Below are 20,616 nucleotides of genomic sequence, written 5' to 3'. Positions count from 1 at the left end.
TGTGCGTATTGTTCCCTTTCTCTTGCAACTGCGTGTTCATATTCTTGCTGTCTCGTGCGGTCAGTTCCAATGCAACCAACTTCACTCACGGAATGTGCGTCCTGTCCATGCCAGATTGTGACCGTTGGCATGAAACACATCAAGTTCTGGACACAAAAGGGCAACGGGTTTTCCTCAAAGCGCGGTCTCTTTGGCAAGAAGGGCAAAGTGGTGCGTACTTGAGTGTGTGCATGTTGTGTATGTGTGGTGCCCATGGACTTGTGCCCATCATGACGGTAACACGTGTTGTGCTCATATTGACACGTGTTGCGCTGCGATCACCATACAAGGAAACAATGTTGTGCCTCACGTTTGGCGCCAACGGACACACGTACACCGGCTCGTCCTCAGGCATCGTCTGCATGTGCGTAGAACTGACAGAAACGTGCTTGCAACTGCATAAACATGACACTGTGTGCTGCACTTGTGCTCGGGCAATGTCTTCACATGTGCACCTGACTGATCATGGATGATTGTGCTGTTCACCGCGACCCATACCCACTCTCCTCCAATGTGCATTTGTATCTGTGTTCATGTGTGCCTCTGTGTGTGTCTGTACATCTGTGTCTGTGTCTGTCTATATCTGTGGACATGTGTGCCTGTGTGTGTGTGTGTGTGTGTTTGTGTGTGCGTGCGACCGCCACAGCTGGTCCGAGAACACGCTTGAGCGGACCGTCCAGGCGCATAAGGGCCCGCTCTTCGCTATTCACGGTGAGGACATCAGGGTTGTATCGGCTTTGCATGGGCTGGAGTGATGTCTGCATTGAACCAACACAAACACAAAAACACACGCGCGCGCGCACGCTCATTCACACGCACGCTCATTCACATGCACATACGCACGCACGCACGCACACACACACGCACACTACAAAACAGCGCTTGAGCAAGCGTTCTTGACTGGCGGCAAGGACGGCATGATTCGCATCTGGGGCCCCGATTTCAAACGCGCTCTGCACGAGTTTAGCATCTCGCAGGACCGCGTCACGAACGACTGTCTGCTCACCGTCGACAAGCCCGCCATTCGCGCCCTCGAGGCAGAGAACGTAGGATGAAGTGTGGGCGTGCGCGCGCCTGTGTGCATTTGCGAACGACGTTGGCTGGTGTATGCTTATGCAATGCACTTGCTGTGCTGATCCCCTCCCCCTTCTCACATGACGGCCGCTGCCATTGTGTGCGTATGCGCTTTGTGTGTGCACCACTGTAGGGCCTCATCTTTGCCGGCACGAGCAATGGCGAGGTGCTCCTTCTTGACGACACCGGAAACATCAAAGTCGTCGCGCAGGTCTGCCCCCCCCCCCCTATGAACCTGTTGTGACCCTTGGGTTTTGTTGAGACACACGCGTGCCTGTGCCTGTGTGTTTTCCTAAAACATACCAGCGCGCGCACCGTACACGCACACATACTCGTACCCGTATGCACACACGCACAGGTACACGCGCATGCGCAACTTACTCACACGTGCGTGCACACATCACACACCAGGGCCACGCTGCCGGCGAGCTGTGGGGACTGGCACCGCACCCAACGCAGCAGATTGTGGCGACAACGAGCGACGACAAGACCCTTCGCGTCTGGGATTTGGATGCGCGCAAGCAGATTGCGCTGCTGAAATTGCCCACTGCTTCCCGCAGCGTCGCCTTCAACCACGACGCCACGCTCGTCGCCGTGGGCTTCAAGGTCTGTGTGCGTGTGTGTGTCTGTGTGCGTGTGTGCGTGTGTGTGTCTGTGTGTCTGTGTGTGTGTGTGTGTGTGTGTGTGTCTGTGTGTGTGTGTGTCTGTCTGTCTGTGTCTGTCTGTCTGTGTCTGTGACTGCATTTATCCGTGTTTTCGGAGCGTGTGGTCGTACACGTGTGCATTTCTTTGATGTATGCGTGTGCTCATGTACTCTCGTACACTCTCGCCCACCCCCCCCCCCGCTTTATGTCTTCCTGTAGAACGGCGCCGTGCATGTGTACGCGTATCCGCCCAAGCCTGGTGCTGCGCCTGTGCATAAGGCCCACCACCGCAAGGAGGACATCTCAGATATCAAGTTCTCTCCAAAGGTGCGCCTTTATGTCTGTTGTTTGTGAATGTGTTTGTTGTGCAAGTACCCACGTGTGTCTGATTACATGTACGTGCGTGTGTGTGTGTGTGTATACATGCGTGCGTATGTATGTGTGTGTGTGTGTGTGTGTACATGCGTGCGTATGCATGTGTGCGTGTGTGTGTGTACATGCGTGCGTATGCATGTGTGTGTGTGTGTGTTTGTAGCTGCTTGTCTGTGACTCCAACCCCCTCCAACTTTGCCCTGACCGTACCTCCATGTTGGCTTGCGTTCAGGGCGACCTATGCGCCGTTGCTTCGCACGACAACTTTGTCGACATCTACCAAATGAGCGATTTCCACCGCGTTGGCGTGTGCAAGGGGCCGTCCAGGTGTGTGTTCCCTCCACACGCATGTGGTCCTTGCTTCATAGTGGCATGCGTGCGTGTGTGCATGTGTGTGTGTGCCTGTGTGTGTGTGTGCGTGCGATAAGTGCTCGTGTCCATTTCCTTCCTCATCTCTTGTGCTATGTACCACCACCAACAACAACAACAACAACAACAACAACAACAACAACAACAACAACAACAACAACAACAACAACAACAACAACAACAACAACAACCATGCTGCAGCTACATCACACATGTCGACTGGGACATGTCTGGGCAGCTGCTAATGACAAATTCGGGTGCAAAGGAACTGCTCTACTTCCGCGCTCCAAAGGGAAAAATTCAGCCAATCTCAAAGTCCGCAGCAGCAAACGTCGAGGTGCGTGTTGCTGTGGCGTGGTTTTGTGTGTGTGTGTGTGTGCGTGTGCGTGTGATAACTGCATGTCATTCGCAATTTGCTTGCTTTCACTCGGCCATCACTAACTGACACACGCTGTCTGCTTGTTTTGCTCCCAATCACTTACTCACATACACTCTCACCAACCCACACGACGCCCGCTTGCTGCGGCTTTAGTGGGAGACGTGGACGTCTGTGCTTGGTCCGTCTGTGATTGGCATTTGGCCACCAAGCTCGGACGTTACAGACGTAAACGCATCCTGCCTCTCACACGACAGGAAGGTCCGTCAATGGAATGCCCGCCGTGGCACATGGAGTTGTGTGTGCATGTCTGTGTGTGTGTGTGTGCATGTCTGTATCTGTGTGTGTCTGTGTCTGTGTCTGTGTCTGTGTGTACAAGCACCATGCATGTGCTTTGTTCGTGGCCCCCGCCTTGGCCTCATCATCGCCGGCTGCGTTTGTCGCTGTTGAAGATTCTTGCAACGGCCGACGACTTTGGGATGGTAAAACTCTTCGATTTCCCGGTCACCACTGCCCACGCCAAGCACAAGAAGTACATTGTGAGTCGCACAACTGCTAAGTTGCCACCGCTCGTGCTGCTGATGCCGGTCCTCTTACTATTCAGCTCACTCATTCACTCCATTCACATCCGATCGCGCGCGCTCACACGAACAACACATGCGTATCTGTGTGTGTGTGTGTGTGTGTGTGTGTGTAACTGTGCACCCTCTTCTCGCTCCCCAAAGGGCCATTCAGCGCACGTGACGAGCGTTCGCTTCACCGCTGGCGACAAGAAGCTTGTTTCCATCGGCGGTAACGACACGTCACTCATCGTCTGGGACTTTGGTGAGGCGCAGGCACACGCAAATCTGGGTTGCGTGCGTGCGTGTGTGTGTGTGTGTTACGTTGTGCTGCGGAAGTGCTGTATCGACTGCCCTTGTGATGTGTGTGCCTGCAACGCAAGCCCTCACAACATCGGAGCCACACTACTCTCACTGTGTGTGTGTGTGTGTGTGTGTGTGTGTGTGTGTGTGTGTGTGTGTGTGTTCAGGTGCCGCGGAATCAATGGCGGATGCAGATGAAGTCCATCATCAGTTCAGTGATGCGTCCGACACGGATTCCGAGGAAGAAGGGTGAGCACAAGTGGCGGTGATGTCACATTTCACACACACATACACACATACACACATACACATACACACACATACACATACACACATACGCATACACACACATACACACACACATACACGTACACACACATTTTATTGTCATGAAACATTGGCCTTCGCTCACACCGCATCAAGTTTTGAATGCCATCCAGTCCAATAACACGTCCCACAATGTCACTCACTCGTTCGCACGTGCACACATACAACCACACATACATGCTCATTCTTCTCTCTTGTGCACACACGCGTGTTCACAGGTATGACAGCGACGTGACACGCGAGCGAAGCATCGACTACACAACAAAGGCGTATCACAGCCGGCAGGACCCGTCTGATCGCCAATCGAAGATTGCAAAGCGTCGATCAAACGCAAAGAAGAACAAGTTTGGCCGTGGTCGTGCCCATGCGGCAAAGTCGAAGCCTGCGAGTGAGTGTTATCAACAACACGTCTTTCTGGCAAAGGCTTAAATTGTGGTGTTGGTGATGGTGTGATTGTATGTGTGTGGGTGTGTGTGTGTGTGTGTGTGTGTGTGTGATTGTATGTGGGTGTGTGTGAAAGCGATGTGACAACGATGTAATTGTGCGTGAAGTGGCGTTGATGTGCGCGCTTCGGTTTACCTTCAACCCTCGACGTTGTATTTGCGTTGCCTTTGCAGTCAAATCCCTGAAGCTGCACTTTATCCACGGCTACCGCGCCTACGATGCCCGCAACAACCTTCGCTTCATTGATCGAGGTGACCTGCATGCACACGCACACACACACACGCAAACACGCACATATGTTTGCATACACGCGAGTTTGCGCATCATGTTACCGTCACGGCATCCAAACTCACCGCCAACGTGCTCTCTTCCATCCTCCTCGCAGAAACGATTGTGTTCCACGCTGCGGGTGCGTGCGTGGTGATGAACATCACAACACGGCAGCAGAAGTTCTACCTGCAGCACACGGACGATGTGCTGTGTCTTGCCGTCAACCCACGCAAGCCCTCGTTCATCGCCACGGGGCAGGTGGGCGAGAGCCCGTCCGTGCACGTGTGGAACGCGCAGACGATGGAGACTGCATCCATCATCTCTGGAGCGCACGACGTCGGCGTCGGCAGCGTGAGTTTCAGCAGCAACGGGAAGGTGCTGCTCTCTGTTGGCGTTGCGGAGAAGCCACGCATCTGCATCCACCGCTGGCAGACGGGTGTTGAGCTGTGCTCGGCACAGACCAACCACCGCATCTTCGTCGCCAGCTTCCGCCCAGACAGCGACGTGGAGGTGTGTGCATGTCTGTGGAGGTGTGTGGAGGTGTGTGTGCGTGTGTGCGTGTGTGCATGTGTGCATGTGTGCGTGTGTTTGTGTGTGCGTGTACATGAGTGTGCGTGTGTGCATGTGCTTGTGTGCGTGCGTCTGGTGATCGCGAAGTTGTCAATTCTACAAGGCACATGTCGCTCGCAACACATTGCCGTACACAAACAAACACCCCCCCCCCCACACACACACACAACCTCTCTCCCAATCTGGCAGTTTGTGACGGCTGGCATCAAGCATCTCCACTTCTGGACCATCACCGGCTCGTCTGTCATCCACAAGCGCGGCATCACGGGCCCGAACATCAAGATGACCACCATGCTTGGTGTTGCTTTCGGCCAGGGCGACGTCACATTCTCCAGCGCCATGAACGGCGACGTGTGGATCTGGAAGGGCACAAAGGTGCGTTGTGTTGGTGCGTGTTGTTGCGTGTTGTGTTGTGTGGTATCGTGTTGTGTTGTGTGTATGCACACACACACACACACACACACACACACACACACAGTGGCTCGCGAGGGCTCCACCACAGCGCACACAGTTTGAAACTTGTTGACGGCTCACATGTTCGAATGCATTACGATTGACCGACATATTGCACCGCCTTCACCCTCAAACTGCGTTTGCATGCTGTTGACTCCCACAGTTGATGAAGACGGTGAAAGCACATGACCGCCCGTGCTTTGCAATGGCGACAGACGTCACGCGCGCGGGGCGACACATTATCACCGGTGGAAAGGTCCGCACATGCCGTGCTGTTGTCAACGGTTGACGACACTTGATTGTGTACACCTCAACGTGCATGTGCGACATGAAGTGAAACAATAACCCACCATTGACACACACACGCACACAAACACACACACAAACACACACAAACACACACACACACAAACACACACACGCACAAACACACACAAACACACACACACACACACGCACGCACACGCGCATTTTCAGGATGGGTATGTGCGGGTGTGGGACGAGAAGATGAAGCAAAAGGCGGAGATGCACCTGCCCGGTGAAGAGCTGCGGTCTGTCTGTCGCGGCGCAAACGACCAGTACCTCGTCGGCACTGAGGGAGGGTACGTCGTGAGAGGGTTTAAGTGTTGAGGGTTATGATCCTGTTTCTTCGCTTCGTTTTGTCATGGATTTGCCCCCACAACGGCACTATTCTAACTGCGACTATCCTCCCACAAACTCACACACACACAATTCACGCACGTGCAACTCACGAACGCATCAGGTCGGTGTACATTGTGCGTCCCGGCACGCAACCGGAGCGTGTGCTGAGTGGCCACGGCGAGGGTGAATTGTGGGCGCTGGCAACAGCGAGCAAAGCCGACAAGGTAACAGTCGAGCGTCTGTGTGTGTCGGTGCGTGTGTCGTGTGTGTGTGTGTGTGTGTCGTGTGTGTGTGTGTGTCGTGTGTGTGTGTGTGTCGTGCATGTGTGCGTGCGTGGCGTGTGTGTCGTGTATATGTGTGTGTGTGTCATGTCGTGTTTGATTTCGCTCACGTTCTTTTTCGCCCCACCAATTGGTGCAGTTTGACTTTGTGACGGCGAGCGATGACAAAACGCTTCGCTTCTGGAAACTGGATCCACCAGCCCTTGCACTTCCCATCATCAACCTTCCTGAGCGTGCACGGTGCGTGCGTATGTATGTATGTATGTATGTATGTATGTATGTATGTATGTATGTATGTATGTATGTATGTATGTATGTGTGTGTTGTATGCTGCCGTCTTTTTGTTCAGCTGCTCCTATCCGTCGTACCACGTCACTCCAGTGGCATGGTATAATGCCCATACCACACCTGCCTGCACCTCATCCCTTCCCCTCCCCCTGCTTCCACACTTCTTCGCTGCCATCAGCTGCGTGTGTCTTGGCCAGGACGACAACCTGTGCTGTGTCAGCCTTGAGAACGGAGAGTTTCTCCTGTTCAACATGAGCAATCTTGATGAGAAACCGCAATCTAAACGCGACCGCGGAAAGGCAATCCGATGCATCAAGTTGAGCCCGGACGAGTCTGTCCTTGCAGTCGTCTCAAACGACGTCGCCGTCGATTTCTACGAGTGCGTGCACACGAGCGTCTTGGTTTTGGTTGTGTGTGTGTGTGTGTGTGTGTGTGTGTGTGTGTGTGTGGGTGTGGTGGTGGTGGTGTGTGTGTGTGTGTGTGTGTGTGTGTGTGTGTGTGTGTGTGTGTGTGGGTGTGGGTGTGGGTGTGGGTGTGGGTGGGTGTGGGTGTGGGTGTGGGTGTGGGTGGGTGTGTGATGCTTTCGTGCACACTTCCGTCACCCCAGCTGTGAATCACATCGACACACCGCGTCTTTCTCGCATCACTCCTTCACCTTCCCACCCCCTCCCGACAATCAATTCACTCGCAGCGTGGCGTCGCTGAATCGACTTGGGTACTGCCGCGACTTGAAGAAGCCAATTGCACACATCGACTGGTCTGAGGACGGAAAGCACCTGCGGGTACGCTGCTGCTGGCCGTGCTTGTTTGTTTGTTGTTTGTCTGTTTGTTTGCTTGTTGAAGTAATGGGCATATCCCACTGCTCACCCTCACCCCCCAGTACTCACACTTGCCAATTTGCCTGCATGCAACGTATTTGCACGGTGCTGCGCGACAGCTGGAGACGTCAAGCTATGACGTCGTCTACGTCGAAGCCCCAACAGGCAAACTCGTCAAGAAGCCAGACAAGGTGCGCGCGTATCTTTCTGTCTGTGTGTGTGTGTGTCTTTCTCTGTGTGTATGTGTGTGTGTGTTCTGCTACCTCGAACATCACTGGAATATTGATGTACTTGTAAACACCATGTATGCACCTCCCCTATGTGTGTGTGTGTGTGTGCAGGTGAAATGGGCGACACGAACCGGGGTGTTTGACGACAACGTGCTCGGCATTTGGCCAAAGGGCGGTGATAAGGTGTGTGTGGTGATGATGACCCGCTTGACTCTGAATTGCTTTCCTCTGCTTTTATGTTCCGCCACTTGCAAGCTTTCACACACACGCACACACATACACACGCACGCACACGCGTGTGCGTCTGCTGCAGGTGAACATCAACTGCGCGGCGCGGTCGACGGCATCCAACGCCGTTGTGACGGGCGACGACATGGGCTTTGTCAAGCTGTTTGCCTACCCGTGCCCAGAATCACACGTGCGTTGCTAGAATTGGTGCCATGGCAGTGTGGATGGTTGTGTTGGATGGCGAGGAGGGAAGAGGGCAGGGAGACTGTGCCGTTGTGGCAGTTTCAGCGCTTATGCACTCACGCGCCCATCACACGCTCTTGCTTCGCTCTCATATTCTCACGTGAATGTATGTGTGTGTGTGTGTGTGTGTGTGTGTGTGTGTGTGTGTGTGTGTGTGTGTGTGTGTGTGTGTGTGTGTGTGTTGGTTTCCAGGCGCGGCCATCCACGTATGTTGGCCACGCTGCCCAAGTTACGAGCATTGCATTTGTCAACAACGACAACTTTGTTGTGTCCACTGGTGGCGATGACAACAGGTGGGCTTGGCGCTCTTGTTTCTCGTAGCTGTGTTTGTGCAGTGGGTGGATTTGGAATTGTGTGTGTGTGTGTGTGTGTGTGTGTGTGTGTCTTTCACATGAGCCTGTGCGGTGATGCAATTGCCAGCTGTTTTCTCCACTCACCCGCCTCTCCCACGCATTCCCTCAACCCGCATCTAACCACACACACACACACACACACACACACACACACACACACACACACACACACACACACACACACACACACACACACACAACACACACACACACACAGTATTCTTGTGTGGAAAACGGCAAAGTCCACATACGGACAGTGACATGCACCAAGTCACGACATTTGCGACTGCTGTCGCTGCTTTACCCCCTGTTCCCCTTCATCTGCTCCTCTGTCTCATCTTGTGATGTCTTTGTGTTGCCTTGTTGCTTGCCCTTCAGCGCGAAAACGCGCCTGTTTTTGTTCACACGCATGTGCCGGTGTGTTCACACCACTGTTTTGGCCAAAAGTACACCATGCAAAGAAAAAGTTCGAGTCAACAAACGCCTCACATGTACGCGCGCGAAGAGGCACACGTATCACGCCTGCACTTACTCACTCACTCACTTCTCATCACAAACACGCACACACAATCACTCACACACACACACGCACATTGACACACGCACACACGCACACACAATGCATTCACGCCTTTATCCATCCTACTCATACAATCGAGGTCAGATAACAAAGGAATCCAAGCACGCAAGCAAGCGAGACTAATGCTGACACGACACGACACATGCACACATTGCTCACAAGCCACACTTGCGCGTGCCATGTCTCGGCGCTCGTTCGCGCACGTCGACATGAGTGCGCACGCACGCACACAAGACGAGCCAGTAAACAATGGTCTCAGTAGCGTGGGTAGGAAGCACACTAGACACGCAACCACACAAGAATCAGCACCACAGCACTCTCAAAAATACACACGCGCCAATCCATACAAAGCAAAGCAACAACACCGACACCACAAGCAATGCGAGAGAGAAAGCGCCGTTGTCTCGTCCACGAGACAAAGAATATCATGACGACGGCCCCGGGGGGGGGGGGATAACACGACAGTAGAAAGAAAAAGGAAAGGGTGATTGATACACAACAGAATCGAGAAAACACAAACACCAAGCGACAATCACAGCACTGCGCAGACCAGGTTACCTTCTCTCACATTGACACATGTTCACACACACACACTCTCTCTCTCTCACACACTCACATGTTCGCGCACACACACACACACACTCTCTCTCTCTCTACGCCTGCACGCCATCGTACTTGATGACGTGCATCTTCTCAAATGCATGCATGCACGGAGCACACGATGTACACGCTGCACACTTCTTGGGCTCCTCCGACAGCGCCGCCATGCTGTTGACGGTGTGCAAGCGCTGGTCGCGCGTGTGGGCAGCAGCGGGCCCGTACAACCGCTCCCGAACAGCGCGGTGACACAGTGGCATCACCACCCAGATGGTGAGAGCGCTGACGACGGCTGCGGAAAACAGCGCCCAACTGCCGGACTCAAGGTCCGTCTTCACATCAAAGCACTTTGCGTCATCACGCAAGCGCGGCCACTTCTTGACGTGAGGCTTGATGATGGCATCGATGGGGTCGCACTTGTCACCAATGATAAACTGGGCAAACTGGCCAATCTCAAGCACAGCCGCCAGGAGGGAGACAACAAACACGTCGAGGCACGACCACGCATTGAGGACCTCCGCAGCGTGGAAGAGGTGGCGCTGCGCGTGTGTTGAGAGCGGGAGGAACCAGATGCAGATGAGGGCGACGAGATGGACGAGCGGCACCGCCAGCGCGAGCAGGAAGAAGAGGGCCTGGATGTAGCGAATGCCAAAGCTGTCCGGCTTCTCCACGGACGATGGGATGGTGGTGCCGATGGTGATGAGGGAGAAGGTGCGGTTTGGATCGTCGCCGTCAAGGCTCATCGCCAGCGCCGCAAGGCCTTTGAACTCAAACGTAAACGCGTCGATGGACGTGCCGACAGAGAGGAGGACGATGCTTGCAAGCAACGCAAAGACGACGAGGACGGCGCCCAGGACGGTGAAGCGGTACATTTCGCCCGTCTGCGCGGTGAACGTGTGGCGGGAGAGGGACTGGTTCTCGCCGTCGTCATCGTCGCGCTCGTCATAGTGCCGGCCGCCGTGGCGGTGGTAGTCGACGGCGGTGCGGTGGATGTGGAGGATGATGTGCGACATGGTGAGGGAGACGATGGTGGCAATGAGGAAGGTGTGGATGCCGCGACCGGGCTGGACGAAGATGTCAAAGGAGGCGAGGCCGGGCTCGTCCACAAGCTTGCTGATGTCGAGGTGGAAGCGGAAGGCCACGATCATCATGACCAGCACAAAGCTGTCGATGAGAGACCACTTGCCAAGCGCATCGAGCATGCGCAGGAGAAACTCGCGGCGAGAAACAGAGAGCCATGCCGTGGGCAGCAGCCACGACGCAAGCATGAGCATCAGCTTGAGGTAAGGCCAGCTCCCGGAGAAGGCGCCAATGAGGAGGGAGAGCGCGTACACCTTGGCGTTCCACATGTCGCGCACGCTGTTGGTGAGGTCGAAGGAGAAGAGCGGGCCAAACTTGATCACATCATCGCCGAGGGTGATGGCGGGGATGACAGAGGCGCCCACGCTGTTGTTGGACCAGATGAAGATGGCAACGGTGGCCAGCAGCACGAGCGGCACCGAGTAGCGGGCAAAGGTGGACACGGTCGGCTCCAGGGCCAGACAGGGGGCGGCAGAGGACGTGCGGTCGATGCGACTGGCCAGCAGTGCCGTTGCCTCGCCTTCGTCCTGCTCGTCGGCGAAGGTGGCAAACGAATCCCGGCTGCTGAGGCGAGCGGCGCGACTGCCAGCAACACCGGCGCCATTGCCATTGCCAGCGCCCACACCGTTGCCGTTCATCGCCTGTTGCTGCTGTTTCTGCTGCTGCTGCTGCTTGCGCTTCTGGTGACGGCGCCTCTTGGCGTACTTGCGGCCGACGGCAAACAGGGCAATGCCAATGAGGATGAAGATGAAGCTGGTGCCAGCAGAGGCAAGGTACCCTGCGAGCGCCGATGCGTCGAGAGACGAGGGCTTGGCCACAGGTGGGCAGGTGGCGTTGTTGATGGCGGCAGAGGCAGCGACGTTCACATCGGGGCGCACCACCTCCATAAGCACGTAGTTTACGACGTCACCAATGGCCTTATCGTACGCAGCAACAACCACATCGATGGTGTTGGTGAGGAGGAGGTCGATGTCTTGCTCCGTGGAGCCAGCGCCGGCCAGGATGGCGAGCTGGTCGACCGTGAAGTCAAGCAGCAACTGGGTGACGTTGACGTCCGATGTTGCGGCGAGAAGACAGTCGATGTTGAGGACGCGGGAGGATGGTAGGCCGTCGAGTGTTACCTCGTCCAGGGCGAGGAACATGTCTGCAATGAGGTCGACGTTGTTGAGGTCAAAGACGATGGTGGCGCTCTCGTTCAGCGGCTGCGTGGACGTGGATGTGTTGACGACAACAGAGACGGAGACGTTGAGGTCGAGCGTGCGCAGGTCAATGTTGGAGAGCAGGCTCGTGTTGTCGTGCGGGTGCAGCACAATTGTCTGGTTGGACCACGAGTCCAGACCGCCCACAGCAAACTCGCTGGCGGCGAGGGTGATGCTGCCGAGGTTTCCCAGCGGCACGTGCACAGATGCATTGGTCAGGGGCGCGGTGATGGTGCCCGTGCCATTGGTGAGGTCGTCGACCAGCGTGTTGATGGTGTTGTCGTAGAAGCCCATGTCAATGAACGACGAGAGCACCTCAATCAGCGGGCTGTGTGTCAGGTCGTCCGCGCCTGCATCGTGTTGGGTGTGCGACGTGTTGCGTGGTGAGCGCAGGGGAAAGTATTATATGTGTGTGTGTGCGTTTATGTTTGCGTGATTTTGTGTGTGTGTGTGTGTGTGTGTGTGTGTGTGTGTGTGTGTGACTGTTGTGTGTGTGTGTGTGTGCAAGTGGGCATAATTATCGTGCATCACCACCACCAAAACCACCACCAAAACCACCACCACCACCATCATCATCATCATCATCATCATCATCATCATCATCATCATCATCATCATCATCATCATCATCATCATCATCATCATCATCATCGCCCGCATCGTTGCATGTGTGTACCTGGGGGTGCCGGAGGGGCCGGGTAGTGGGTTGGCGGGTTGAGCATGGGCCTGATGCCTGCTGCGACCTGCTGCACGACGGCGGTGAGGTTGTTGGCGATGAGGGACCGAAGGGTCTTTTCCACCTCCTTGTTGACGGTTGGCGTGAGGGCCTTGTCAATTTCGTTGAGGAGTTTGTTGATGGCATCGGGCGCGTCCTTGAGTTTCAGGCGCGTGGCCAGGTTCACGTCGAGCGTGGTGGGCACGACGGCGTAGGGCAAGCTGTCGTCGTCCCACACAATGTCGATGGCGACGCCGATGCGGGATGCCGGGGTGAGCATGAGCTTGAGCGGGCCAGAGACCTTCTGCTTGAGCAAAGTGACTGCGTACACGCCATCGCACTGGATGCTGAGGCCATTGAACCCGGCGCGCAGCGTTCCGTTGTCTGCGCTGGAGGAGATGGTACCGAGAAGCAGGTCTGTGCACGACAGCTGGGTGAGGTTGAACTTGCCGATCAACGGCACAGGGAGGGAGATGTCAGGCACGGGGATGACGAGATCATAGAGCCACCGGCGCAGCGGATCTGACGGCGCAGGCGGCGCTGTTGTTGCTGCCGTCGTGGTTTTGCCAAGCTGCGCTGCCGTCGTCGTCGCTGCCGTCGTCGTCGTCGTCGTTGTCGTCGTCTGTGCGCCGTGGGCATGCGTTGCACACAGCAGAAACAACGGGCACGCAACGAGCACGACGACGAGCGCGAAGATGGAGAGTATTGGCACCCTTCTCGAGTGGCGACGACGTGCTGTCGCGGTTGTTGTCGGTTGTTGTTGTTGTTGTTGTTGTTGTTGTTGTTGTGCTGCTGCTGGTGATGGTGGTGGTATTCTTGTTGTTCTTGCGCTTCTTGTTCTTGGTCTTGGTGTTGCTCCTCCTCGTCCTCCTCCATCTCCTCTGCTCTGGCCGGCTGTTGGCGCCATGGCTGCAATGCTGGTGGTGCAGCACATGCACATGCACATGCACGGGCGAGAGATAACACACACAAGTTAACAAAAAAAGCGGAAATGAGTGTGAGCTGGCGTGGCGGCGGCGGTGATGCTCGGCAACGAGAGAGCCAGCACGCAAGCACACAAGCAAGCGAGCAACGTCGTTTACATCAAACGAGAAACAAATCACATCACATCACACAACCATCACCAGTAAGTACCACACACACACACATGGCGCACGCACACACACACCCACACACACAAGTTCTTCATCATTAGTCCTGGAGACTGGAGGGCAATGCAACCCACCAACCACACGAACGAACCGTTCTCTTTTTTTTCTTGCTCGCTTGCTTGCTTGCTTGTTCGATCGAGGCGAGGAGCGTGGCTCGCGTAGCCCAACACACACTCGAAAACACCACACACAACACTCTCACAGCAGCCTGCAACACGGCTTGCTTCTTGCTTGGCTGGCTTCTTTCGGCTGTTTTGTGTCGAGTCGATCAGGTGATTCATGCGCGGGCACTTCGTACGCCCCACCAACTTATTTCAGTGTCCAGTGAATCGACTTAGCTCAGTCTCCAAAACGGGCACTTGGCACGCCCCCTTTATCAGTAATTACCGAAAGATATGTTTAAAAATTCCGGTCAAAGTCCTCTAGACGAATATGTGAAATCATTAACAATTTTTCCGCTTCAGCGGTGACGACGGCAAAGAAGTGGGTGGGTCTGGCGACCGCGATCGGCCAACTGATACGGCTGAAGCAAGCAAGAAGCAAGGCAAGTAAAAGCATTTCCGCACAGCACAGCACAGCACAGCGCAGACCAGCAACCAACACCCCCACACCCCTATCTCCATCCACACACACACAGGAGCGCCATGATGCGCGGCACAAGCGCCACGGCAGTTACTGTGGCCGCGACCCTGTTGTTGGGCGCCTGCCTTTGCGTTGCAGGCGAGCGGCTGAACCAGCATGTCTCCAACTACGCCGGCATCAACATCCACCCGCAGCAGACCTTGTACCAGGGTCGCTACACCCGCGAAACCTACCTCCACGACCAACTGTTTACCCTCAACATTGCCGCCTTTGACTCGTGCGTCTGGTGGCATGTGTGTGTACGTGTGTATGTGTGGGTTTGTTTGTATATGTATGTGTGGGTTTGTTTGTGTATGTATGTGTGTGTTTGTGCTTGTGTGTGTGTGTGTGGTGAGGGGAGTGTGGATCTGATTCTGTGGCGTTGTGTTTGTCTGTATTGCCTGTCCTGTGTCCGACACACATTGCCATGCACTCACGCATGCACTCACATACATGCCCGCGCTCATCACCCTCAAGGACATTCCGCTTTGATCTTGAGCCACACACGTCCCTGCACTCGCCAGACCTGAAGGCGTACGTGTTTGCCGGCGAGGAGCGCACAGAGGTGTCGCTCGACGATCGCAAGTACTACCGTGGCCACGTCAACTTTAACACGTCCGAGTTTTGCCACTTCCGTGTTGCTGATGATGGCACCGTCCACGGCTTCTTCAACTACGATGGCGACAAGTACGCGCATGTGTGTGTGTGTGTGTGCCTGTTGGCGTGTGTGTGTGTGTGTGTGTGTGTGTGTGTGTGTGTGTGTGTGTGCCTGTTGGCGTGTGTGTGTGTGTGTGTGTGTGTGTGTGTGGCCACGCATGGCACGGCACGTGCGTGGTTATTGCGCACAGCACTTGTACGGATGCGTGGGTGCCGTCGCTGCTGCTTCAAGCAAGCTTCTGATCCGTCCCCCCCCCTACCCCCGCAACGTTCTACAATTGCCTGCTTGCTGTGTGTGTGTGTGTGTGTGTGTGTGTGCGTGTGTTTGTTTGTTTGTTTGTGTTGTGTTGTGTTATCTCGCAAGGTACGCCGTTGATCCGGCCGAGTACCACTTTGACGAGCCGCAGGAGTTCAACCACGTCGTGTACCGCCTCAGCGACCACGACTACGTCAACCAGCCCCAGCTTCCGGCCCACTGCGGCGTGACCAAGGCCATGGCCGACCAGCTCTCCACAGATGAGCAGGACGAGGCGTACTTTGAGCGTGCCCGCCGCGCCGCCTTTGATTCCTCAAAGACCGTCTGCAACATTGTACGTCGCACACACACACACACACACCTTGTGTCTGTGTGTGGGTACGTGCGTGTCTGTGAAAGAGATGACCGTGTATTTAGCCGTGGTTCTGTGCGTGTGTGTGTGTGCCTTCGTTTGCATTTGTTTGCATTTGTTTGCCTCTGTTGTAACTGCAACACAACCGTTTCCCTCACACCCCCCCCGCCTCCACTTTCGCGTGCACCGTGTGCAGGGCATTGTCGCTGACTCGCTCTTCTACACCAACCTCGGCGGCAGCAACGTCGGTCGCACCATCGACAAGATGACCCAGCGCTTCGCCGTACGTCTCATTGCCTCTGCTGCTGTGCTTTGTGTGCGCGAGTGCGTGTGTCTGGGTATTTGTGTTTGTCTCGTTGCGTGTGCGTGTGTGTGTGTGTGTGTATTTGTGAGTTTCTGTGCTGGTATGTGCTTGTTTGTGTGTGCTTGTGTGTGTACAAGGCGTATCCCAGCCCACCACGTGCTGCATCGTGCCTCTGCCTGTCGCCACTCACGTGAGATTCCATCCCTTGTCTCTTCACCCAGAACGTTGAGGAGGTGTATGAGGAGTACAACACCGTGCGCGACGACTCCGGTGCCGCCACCATCGGCATCAGCATCGGCTACCTCGAGGTCTGTGCAGGTGTCTGTTTTTGTGCTTTTGTATGTGTGGCGTTGTGGAGTGTATGGATGAGTCCCGTGGGCAAAAACACCGCTTTGTTCTTGCTGCTACTCATGGTTCGCTCGCTCACTGTATTGACTGCACCACCGCTGCTGCCACTCACACAACAACAACGACGACAACAACAACCACGACGACAACAACAACACAGGTCATTTCCACGCCAAGCAACGACCCGTACAACACGGGCCAGAACTTCAACAACGATGGCTCGGAGTTCCTGCGCTACTTCTCCAAGAACCCCAACGCCGCCAACAACATGGTTGCCTGGGATGACTACTGCATTGTGCACTGCCTCACCGACCAGGGTCAGTCGCACGCTGCCCTACTTGCGTGTGGGGATGTGTGTTTGCACTAGTGTCTGCGCCATTGGTGTGTGTGTGTGTGTGTGTGTGTGTGTGTGTGTGTGTGCGTGTGTGCGTGTGTGTGCGTGTGCGTGTGTGTGCGTGTGCGTGTGCGTGTATGCCCTTCTCTACCTCCACCGTGTTAACGCGTGCTGCTCATTGCTTCCTTGTCCACCTGTAGAGTTCAACGACGGCCTTCTTGGTCTCGCCTGGGTTGGCTCCGCTGACAACACCCCCGGTACGCGCCTCTGTTGGTGTGGGGGTGTGGGTGTGTATGTGTGTGCTTGTGTGTGCGTGATAATCTTGCTGCTGCACGGTACCACTGCGTCACCTCATCATTCTGCCTCCACACCGCCACCCATGAACCATCCCCGTCATTTCATCCACGTTCCTCCCCTTCTTTCCACGACATTAGGTGGCATCTGCCAGCAGGGCGCAAAGCTCTCCGGTGAATTCCTCTACACCAACACGGGTTTCTCCACACAGACAAACTTCGGCGCTCGCGTACGTTTGCCTTGCTTGCAAGCAAGCAAGCTTGATCAACCGTATTGAATGCGTTTGTTGAGTTCACGGTCCTTGCTGCTCGCGGTGCTCTTTTTGTGTCCTCTGTGTAGCTTCTTTCTGGCATTCTCTTTGGCTGCATTTCTGTTCCTTTCTTCCTTCCATCACCCAACAACACAACCAAACCAACATCACCTCACCCGCTACGTTCCCCTTTCAAATCACACACATACACTGCACTGTGCAGGTGCCTGATCTCACAGCGTACCTTGTCATGGCCCATGAGATGGGACACAACTTTGGCTCTGGTCACGACGAGGACGAGCAGACCTGTACGTGCTTATGGTCGCTTTGTTCGTGTTGTATGCCGCCCGTGCTTGTTTGTGTTTGTTTGGCTGGTTGGTTGATTGGTTGGTTGTCGTTCGCACTCAACCTGCGTGGCGTGAGCTCTCATTATCGCTTTTCGCTGCACCTCACACAACACACACACACACACGCCCACATATACCACGTGCAGCTGGCGGACAGTACCTGATGTGGCCCGTCTCTGTCGACGGCACGGAGGACAATAACTACCTGTTCAGCCCGCAGAGCCTGGACACGATTGCTGCCGTGATCACGGCCAAGGGCGGATGCTTCGTGGCGTCGGACGAGCCAACCTGCGGCAACACCGTCCAGGAGGGAACAGAGCAGTGCGACTGCGGATGTGAGTCATCCCGTGTTCTGTTGACGTGTGTGTCTGTCTGTCTGTCCTGTCTGTCTCCCCTTATTGTGAGCAAACGCAAACCAACCCCCTCTCCTCCCCAATTGTTCACTCTACACACACACACACACACACACATACACACACACACGCACACGCACACAAAACACGGCGTTATCCCGCTGCGCAGCCAACGAGGACTTGTGCAGCTCCTTTGACGCGTGCTGCACCACAGACTGCATGCTCGCCGCTGGCAAGGAGTGCTCTCCACAGCACCGCGAGAACGGCGCTTGCTGCAACGACGACTGCACCAAGATCACCGACACCAGCCAGGTGTGCCGTGAGGAGACGGTGTGCACCATGCAGTCCACCTGCACCGCCAACGGCGAGTGCCCGGCCTCCGTTGCCCGCGTCAACAACACCGTGTGCGCCTCGGACATGTTGTGCAACGATGGCGTGTGCGCGCGCTCCATCTGCTACCTGTGGGGTCTGCAGGAGACCACAAACAGCGACAACCCCTGCCTCGTGTACTGCTACAACACCACGCTCGGCACCGCCTCTGCCAAGACCACGGACCAGCTCGGCTCCCCCACCGTGCAGGCGAAGAACCAGGACGGCACTGACTACACCGTCCCCAGCAGCGCCATTGCCCGCGCCGTGGGTTCCCTCTGCCGCACAGATAACGGCACGTTCACGGGCCAGTGCTCCGACACCCACGAGTGCGAATCCAACCGCGGCACAACCTATTTTGACGACTTTGAGGACTTCCTCAAGTGAGTCCAGCGCGCGCGCGTGGGTGCGTGTGTGTGTGTGTGTGTGTGTGTGTGTGTGTGTGTGTGTGTGTGTGTGTGTGTGTGTGTGTGTGTGTGTGTGTGTGTGTGTGTTGGGGCCTTGCCTTGTTGTCGCCCTGCTCGTGCCTTGTCACTGCTATGCTATTGTCTTGCTATTTATTGCCTTGCTCCTTATTGCCTTGCTTTGTGTCCTGCCATGGCCGCATGCTCACCCCCCCCCCACGCCAACCCTGCCGCACATGCCACCAGGAACGCCTCGTTCAACGACCTCAAGGAGTGGGCCCTGCGCACGGACGCGTACATCCCCAACTGGGGCTGGCTCCTCGTCGGCCTGGTGAGTGCTCTCACGTGCTTGCTCTCATGTCCTCCACGGGCCTTTGTGTGTGTGGGGGGGGGGTGCGTGTTTTTACCTGTTCTTGGCTTCGTACACATCACCTACACACTCGTTCGACCCACACACAGCTTTCTTACTCACACTCTCACTAACTTCCACACACACACACACACACACATACACATACACACACATACGCATACTTGCGACCACGTGCAGGGCGTGCTGATCATCCTCATCTCCCTGTGCTGCTGCTTGTCCAACCGGATGGACAAGAGCAACAAGGTAGCACGTGTGCACCCAGACACCAGACGCTAGATCATGCCTTGCTTGCATGCAGTCCCGCAGCCTTTTCGCTTGTCGTCTCATGCGCCGTGGTGGTGGTGGTGGTGGTGGTGGCTGCTGCTGCTGCTGCTGCTGCTGCTAATGGTGGTGTTTGAAATGTATGCAATGCTTGCCTTGCGACTGCTGTGGAACATTCTGTACTGTCCACATGGCATACCTTTTGTAACTTTTTATTGCATGTCGCTTTCTCTCTTGGGTTGGTTGTCAACCTACCTGTCTTGCTTTTCGTGACTTGCGTTGTTGGCTTGTTTGCCATGACACCAACCAATGCGGGCTGCCGTCTCAACTTGTCTTAAACTTTCACGACATCTGACCGACACCTGCATGCGTCCACATCCTACCTGCCAACTGCCACTGCCGCCGCCGAAACACCACACCCACTCGCTCGGCCAACCACCCATTGCTCTTCGCTTGTCTGCTCACGCACCCCGCCCACATTGTCTGCTGCCTCGCCATTGTGCTGCCGTGCAGGTTGTCTGAGCCAGGTTTCAGCCATACCAAACGTGCTGTGCTTTTACTCGCTGGGAGGACAAGAAAGCACCACAACCACCACCCACCCACACACCCACACACCCACTGCATACGCATGTCGCCTGATGTTTGTCCCTCTTGCACTGCCTGTTGCGGCCTTGTCTCTGTCTTTGTTGTCTGCTTGCTCTTTGTCTGCACCCCTGTTCCTTCCTCCTCCTCCATATTCAGTACACCGTTGCTGTTGCTGCTGCCACCGAATAGTGCACACAAACACACGCGCACACACGCACACACACACCACGTTGCCGCGTTCTCTGTCGATATTGCCTGGAATGGCGTCGTGCCGTGACACCAGCACACCACAGCACACCATG

The 20,616-nt window shown here is 55.5% G+C and overlaps 3 protein-coding genes across 4 annotated transcripts in view; 2 read left to right on the top strand and 1 right to left on the bottom strand.

Annotated features, from left to right (window-relative positions):
* The window catches only part of PTSG_01512 (uncharacterized protein), a 17,482-nt gene extending 8,120 nt beyond the window's left edge, over nt 1-9,362 (top strand). Inside the window, exons 22-49 of the mRNA XM_004997433.1 lie at nt 115-210; nt 330-403; nt 686-750; nt 919-1,085; nt 1,247-1,324; nt 1,525-1,719; nt 1,977-2,084; nt 2,362-2,456; nt 2,700-2,835; nt 3,031-3,135; nt 3,327-3,413; nt 3,600-3,699; nt 3,905-3,986; nt 4,283-4,452; nt 4,682-4,759; nt 4,894-5,288; nt 5,538-5,723; nt 5,965-6,057; nt 6,279-6,403; nt 6,565-6,667; nt 6,864-6,964; nt 7,191-7,391; nt 7,704-7,794; nt 7,950-8,021; nt 8,172-8,243; nt 8,374-8,478; nt 8,724-8,824; nt 9,102-9,362. Coding sequence (XP_004997490.1) covers nt 115-210; nt 330-403; nt 686-750; nt 919-1,085; nt 1,247-1,324; nt 1,525-1,719; nt 1,977-2,084; nt 2,362-2,456; nt 2,700-2,835; nt 3,031-3,135; nt 3,327-3,413; nt 3,600-3,699; nt 3,905-3,986; nt 4,283-4,452; nt 4,682-4,759; nt 4,894-5,288; nt 5,538-5,723; nt 5,965-6,057; nt 6,279-6,403; nt 6,565-6,667; nt 6,864-6,964; nt 7,191-7,391; nt 7,704-7,794; nt 7,950-8,021; nt 8,172-8,243; nt 8,374-8,478; nt 8,724-8,824; nt 9,102-9,144 — 3,324 coding nt within the window. The 3' untranslated portion in view covers nt 9,145-9,362. The remainder of the gene's footprint in view (nt 1-114; nt 211-329; nt 404-685; nt 751-918; nt 1,086-1,246; nt 1,325-1,524; nt 1,720-1,976; nt 2,085-2,361; nt 2,457-2,699; nt 2,836-3,030; nt 3,136-3,326; nt 3,414-3,599; nt 3,700-3,904; nt 3,987-4,282; nt 4,453-4,681; nt 4,760-4,893; nt 5,289-5,537; nt 5,724-5,964; nt 6,058-6,278; nt 6,404-6,564; nt 6,668-6,863; nt 6,965-7,190; nt 7,392-7,703; nt 7,795-7,949; nt 8,022-8,171; nt 8,244-8,373; nt 8,479-8,723; nt 8,825-9,101) is intronic.
* A 755-nt stretch (nt 9,363-10,117) lies between these two features.
* Nucleotides 10,118-14,478, bottom strand: PTSG_01511 (the record flags this gene model as incomplete). Of its 2 annotated transcripts, none has more annotated exons than XM_004997431.1 (4): nt 14,298-14,478; nt 13,084-13,972; nt 12,896-13,016; nt 10,118-12,690 (listed from the first exon to the last, which is right to left on the bottom strand). In XM_004997431.1, exons 2-4 carry the CDS (start codon nt 13,960-13,962, stop codon nt 10,118-10,120), a joined length of 3,573 nt encoding a protein of 1,190 aa, XP_004997488.1. In that variant the 5' UTR covers nt 13,963-13,972; nt 14,298-14,478. The 2 variants fall into 2 exon arrangements, with proteins under 2 accessions (XP_004997488.1, XP_004997489.1); XM_004997432.1 differs by lacking the exon at nt 14,298-14,478 and adding an exon at nt 14,234-14,270.
* A 189-nt stretch (nt 14,479-14,667) lies between these two features.
* On the top strand, nt 14,668-20,600 carry PTSG_01510 (uncharacterized protein). The gene is made up of 14 exons (XM_004997430.1): nt 14,668-15,065; nt 15,305-15,514; nt 15,849-16,074; nt 16,289-16,375; nt 16,618-16,704; nt 16,905-17,061; nt 17,279-17,335; nt 17,513-17,601; nt 17,846-17,930; nt 18,116-18,304; nt 18,492-19,074; nt 19,342-19,426; nt 19,646-19,711; nt 20,243-20,600. The coding sequence occupies exons 1-14, from the start codon at nt 14,851-14,853 to the stop codon at nt 20,249-20,251; spliced, it is 2,145 nt and encodes a 714-aa protein (XP_004997487.1). The 5' UTR covers nt 14,668-14,850; the 3' UTR covers nt 20,252-20,600.
* Nucleotides 20,601-20,616: the final 16 nt, after the last annotated feature.

This window comes from Salpingoeca rosetta (assembly GCF_000188695.1).
Source record: "Salpingoeca rosetta unplaced genomic scaffold supercont1.4, whole genome shotgun sequence".
Classification (NCBI taxonomy): Eukaryota; class Choanoflagellata; order Craspedida; family Salpingoecidae; genus Salpingoeca; species Salpingoeca rosetta.
Note: the sequence above shows the minus strand (reverse complement) of the source record. Positions and strands in the feature narration are given on the sequence as shown.

Bases quoted from the DNA above. Each gene is read 5' to 3' on its own strand.
- PTSG_01510 (XM_004997430.1), top strand. From the start codon at position 14,851: ATGATGCGCGGCACAAGCGCCACGGCAGTTACTGTGGCCGCGACCCTG. The intron at 17,336-17,512 runs GTACGCGCCTCT...CCACGACATTAG, and splicing joins CTCCGCTGACAACACCCCCG to GTGGCATCTGCCAGCAGGGC. The intron at 17,602-17,845 runs GTACGTTTGCCT...TGCACTGTGCAG, and splicing joins AGACAAACTTCGGCGCTCGC to GTGCCTGATCTCACAGCGTA.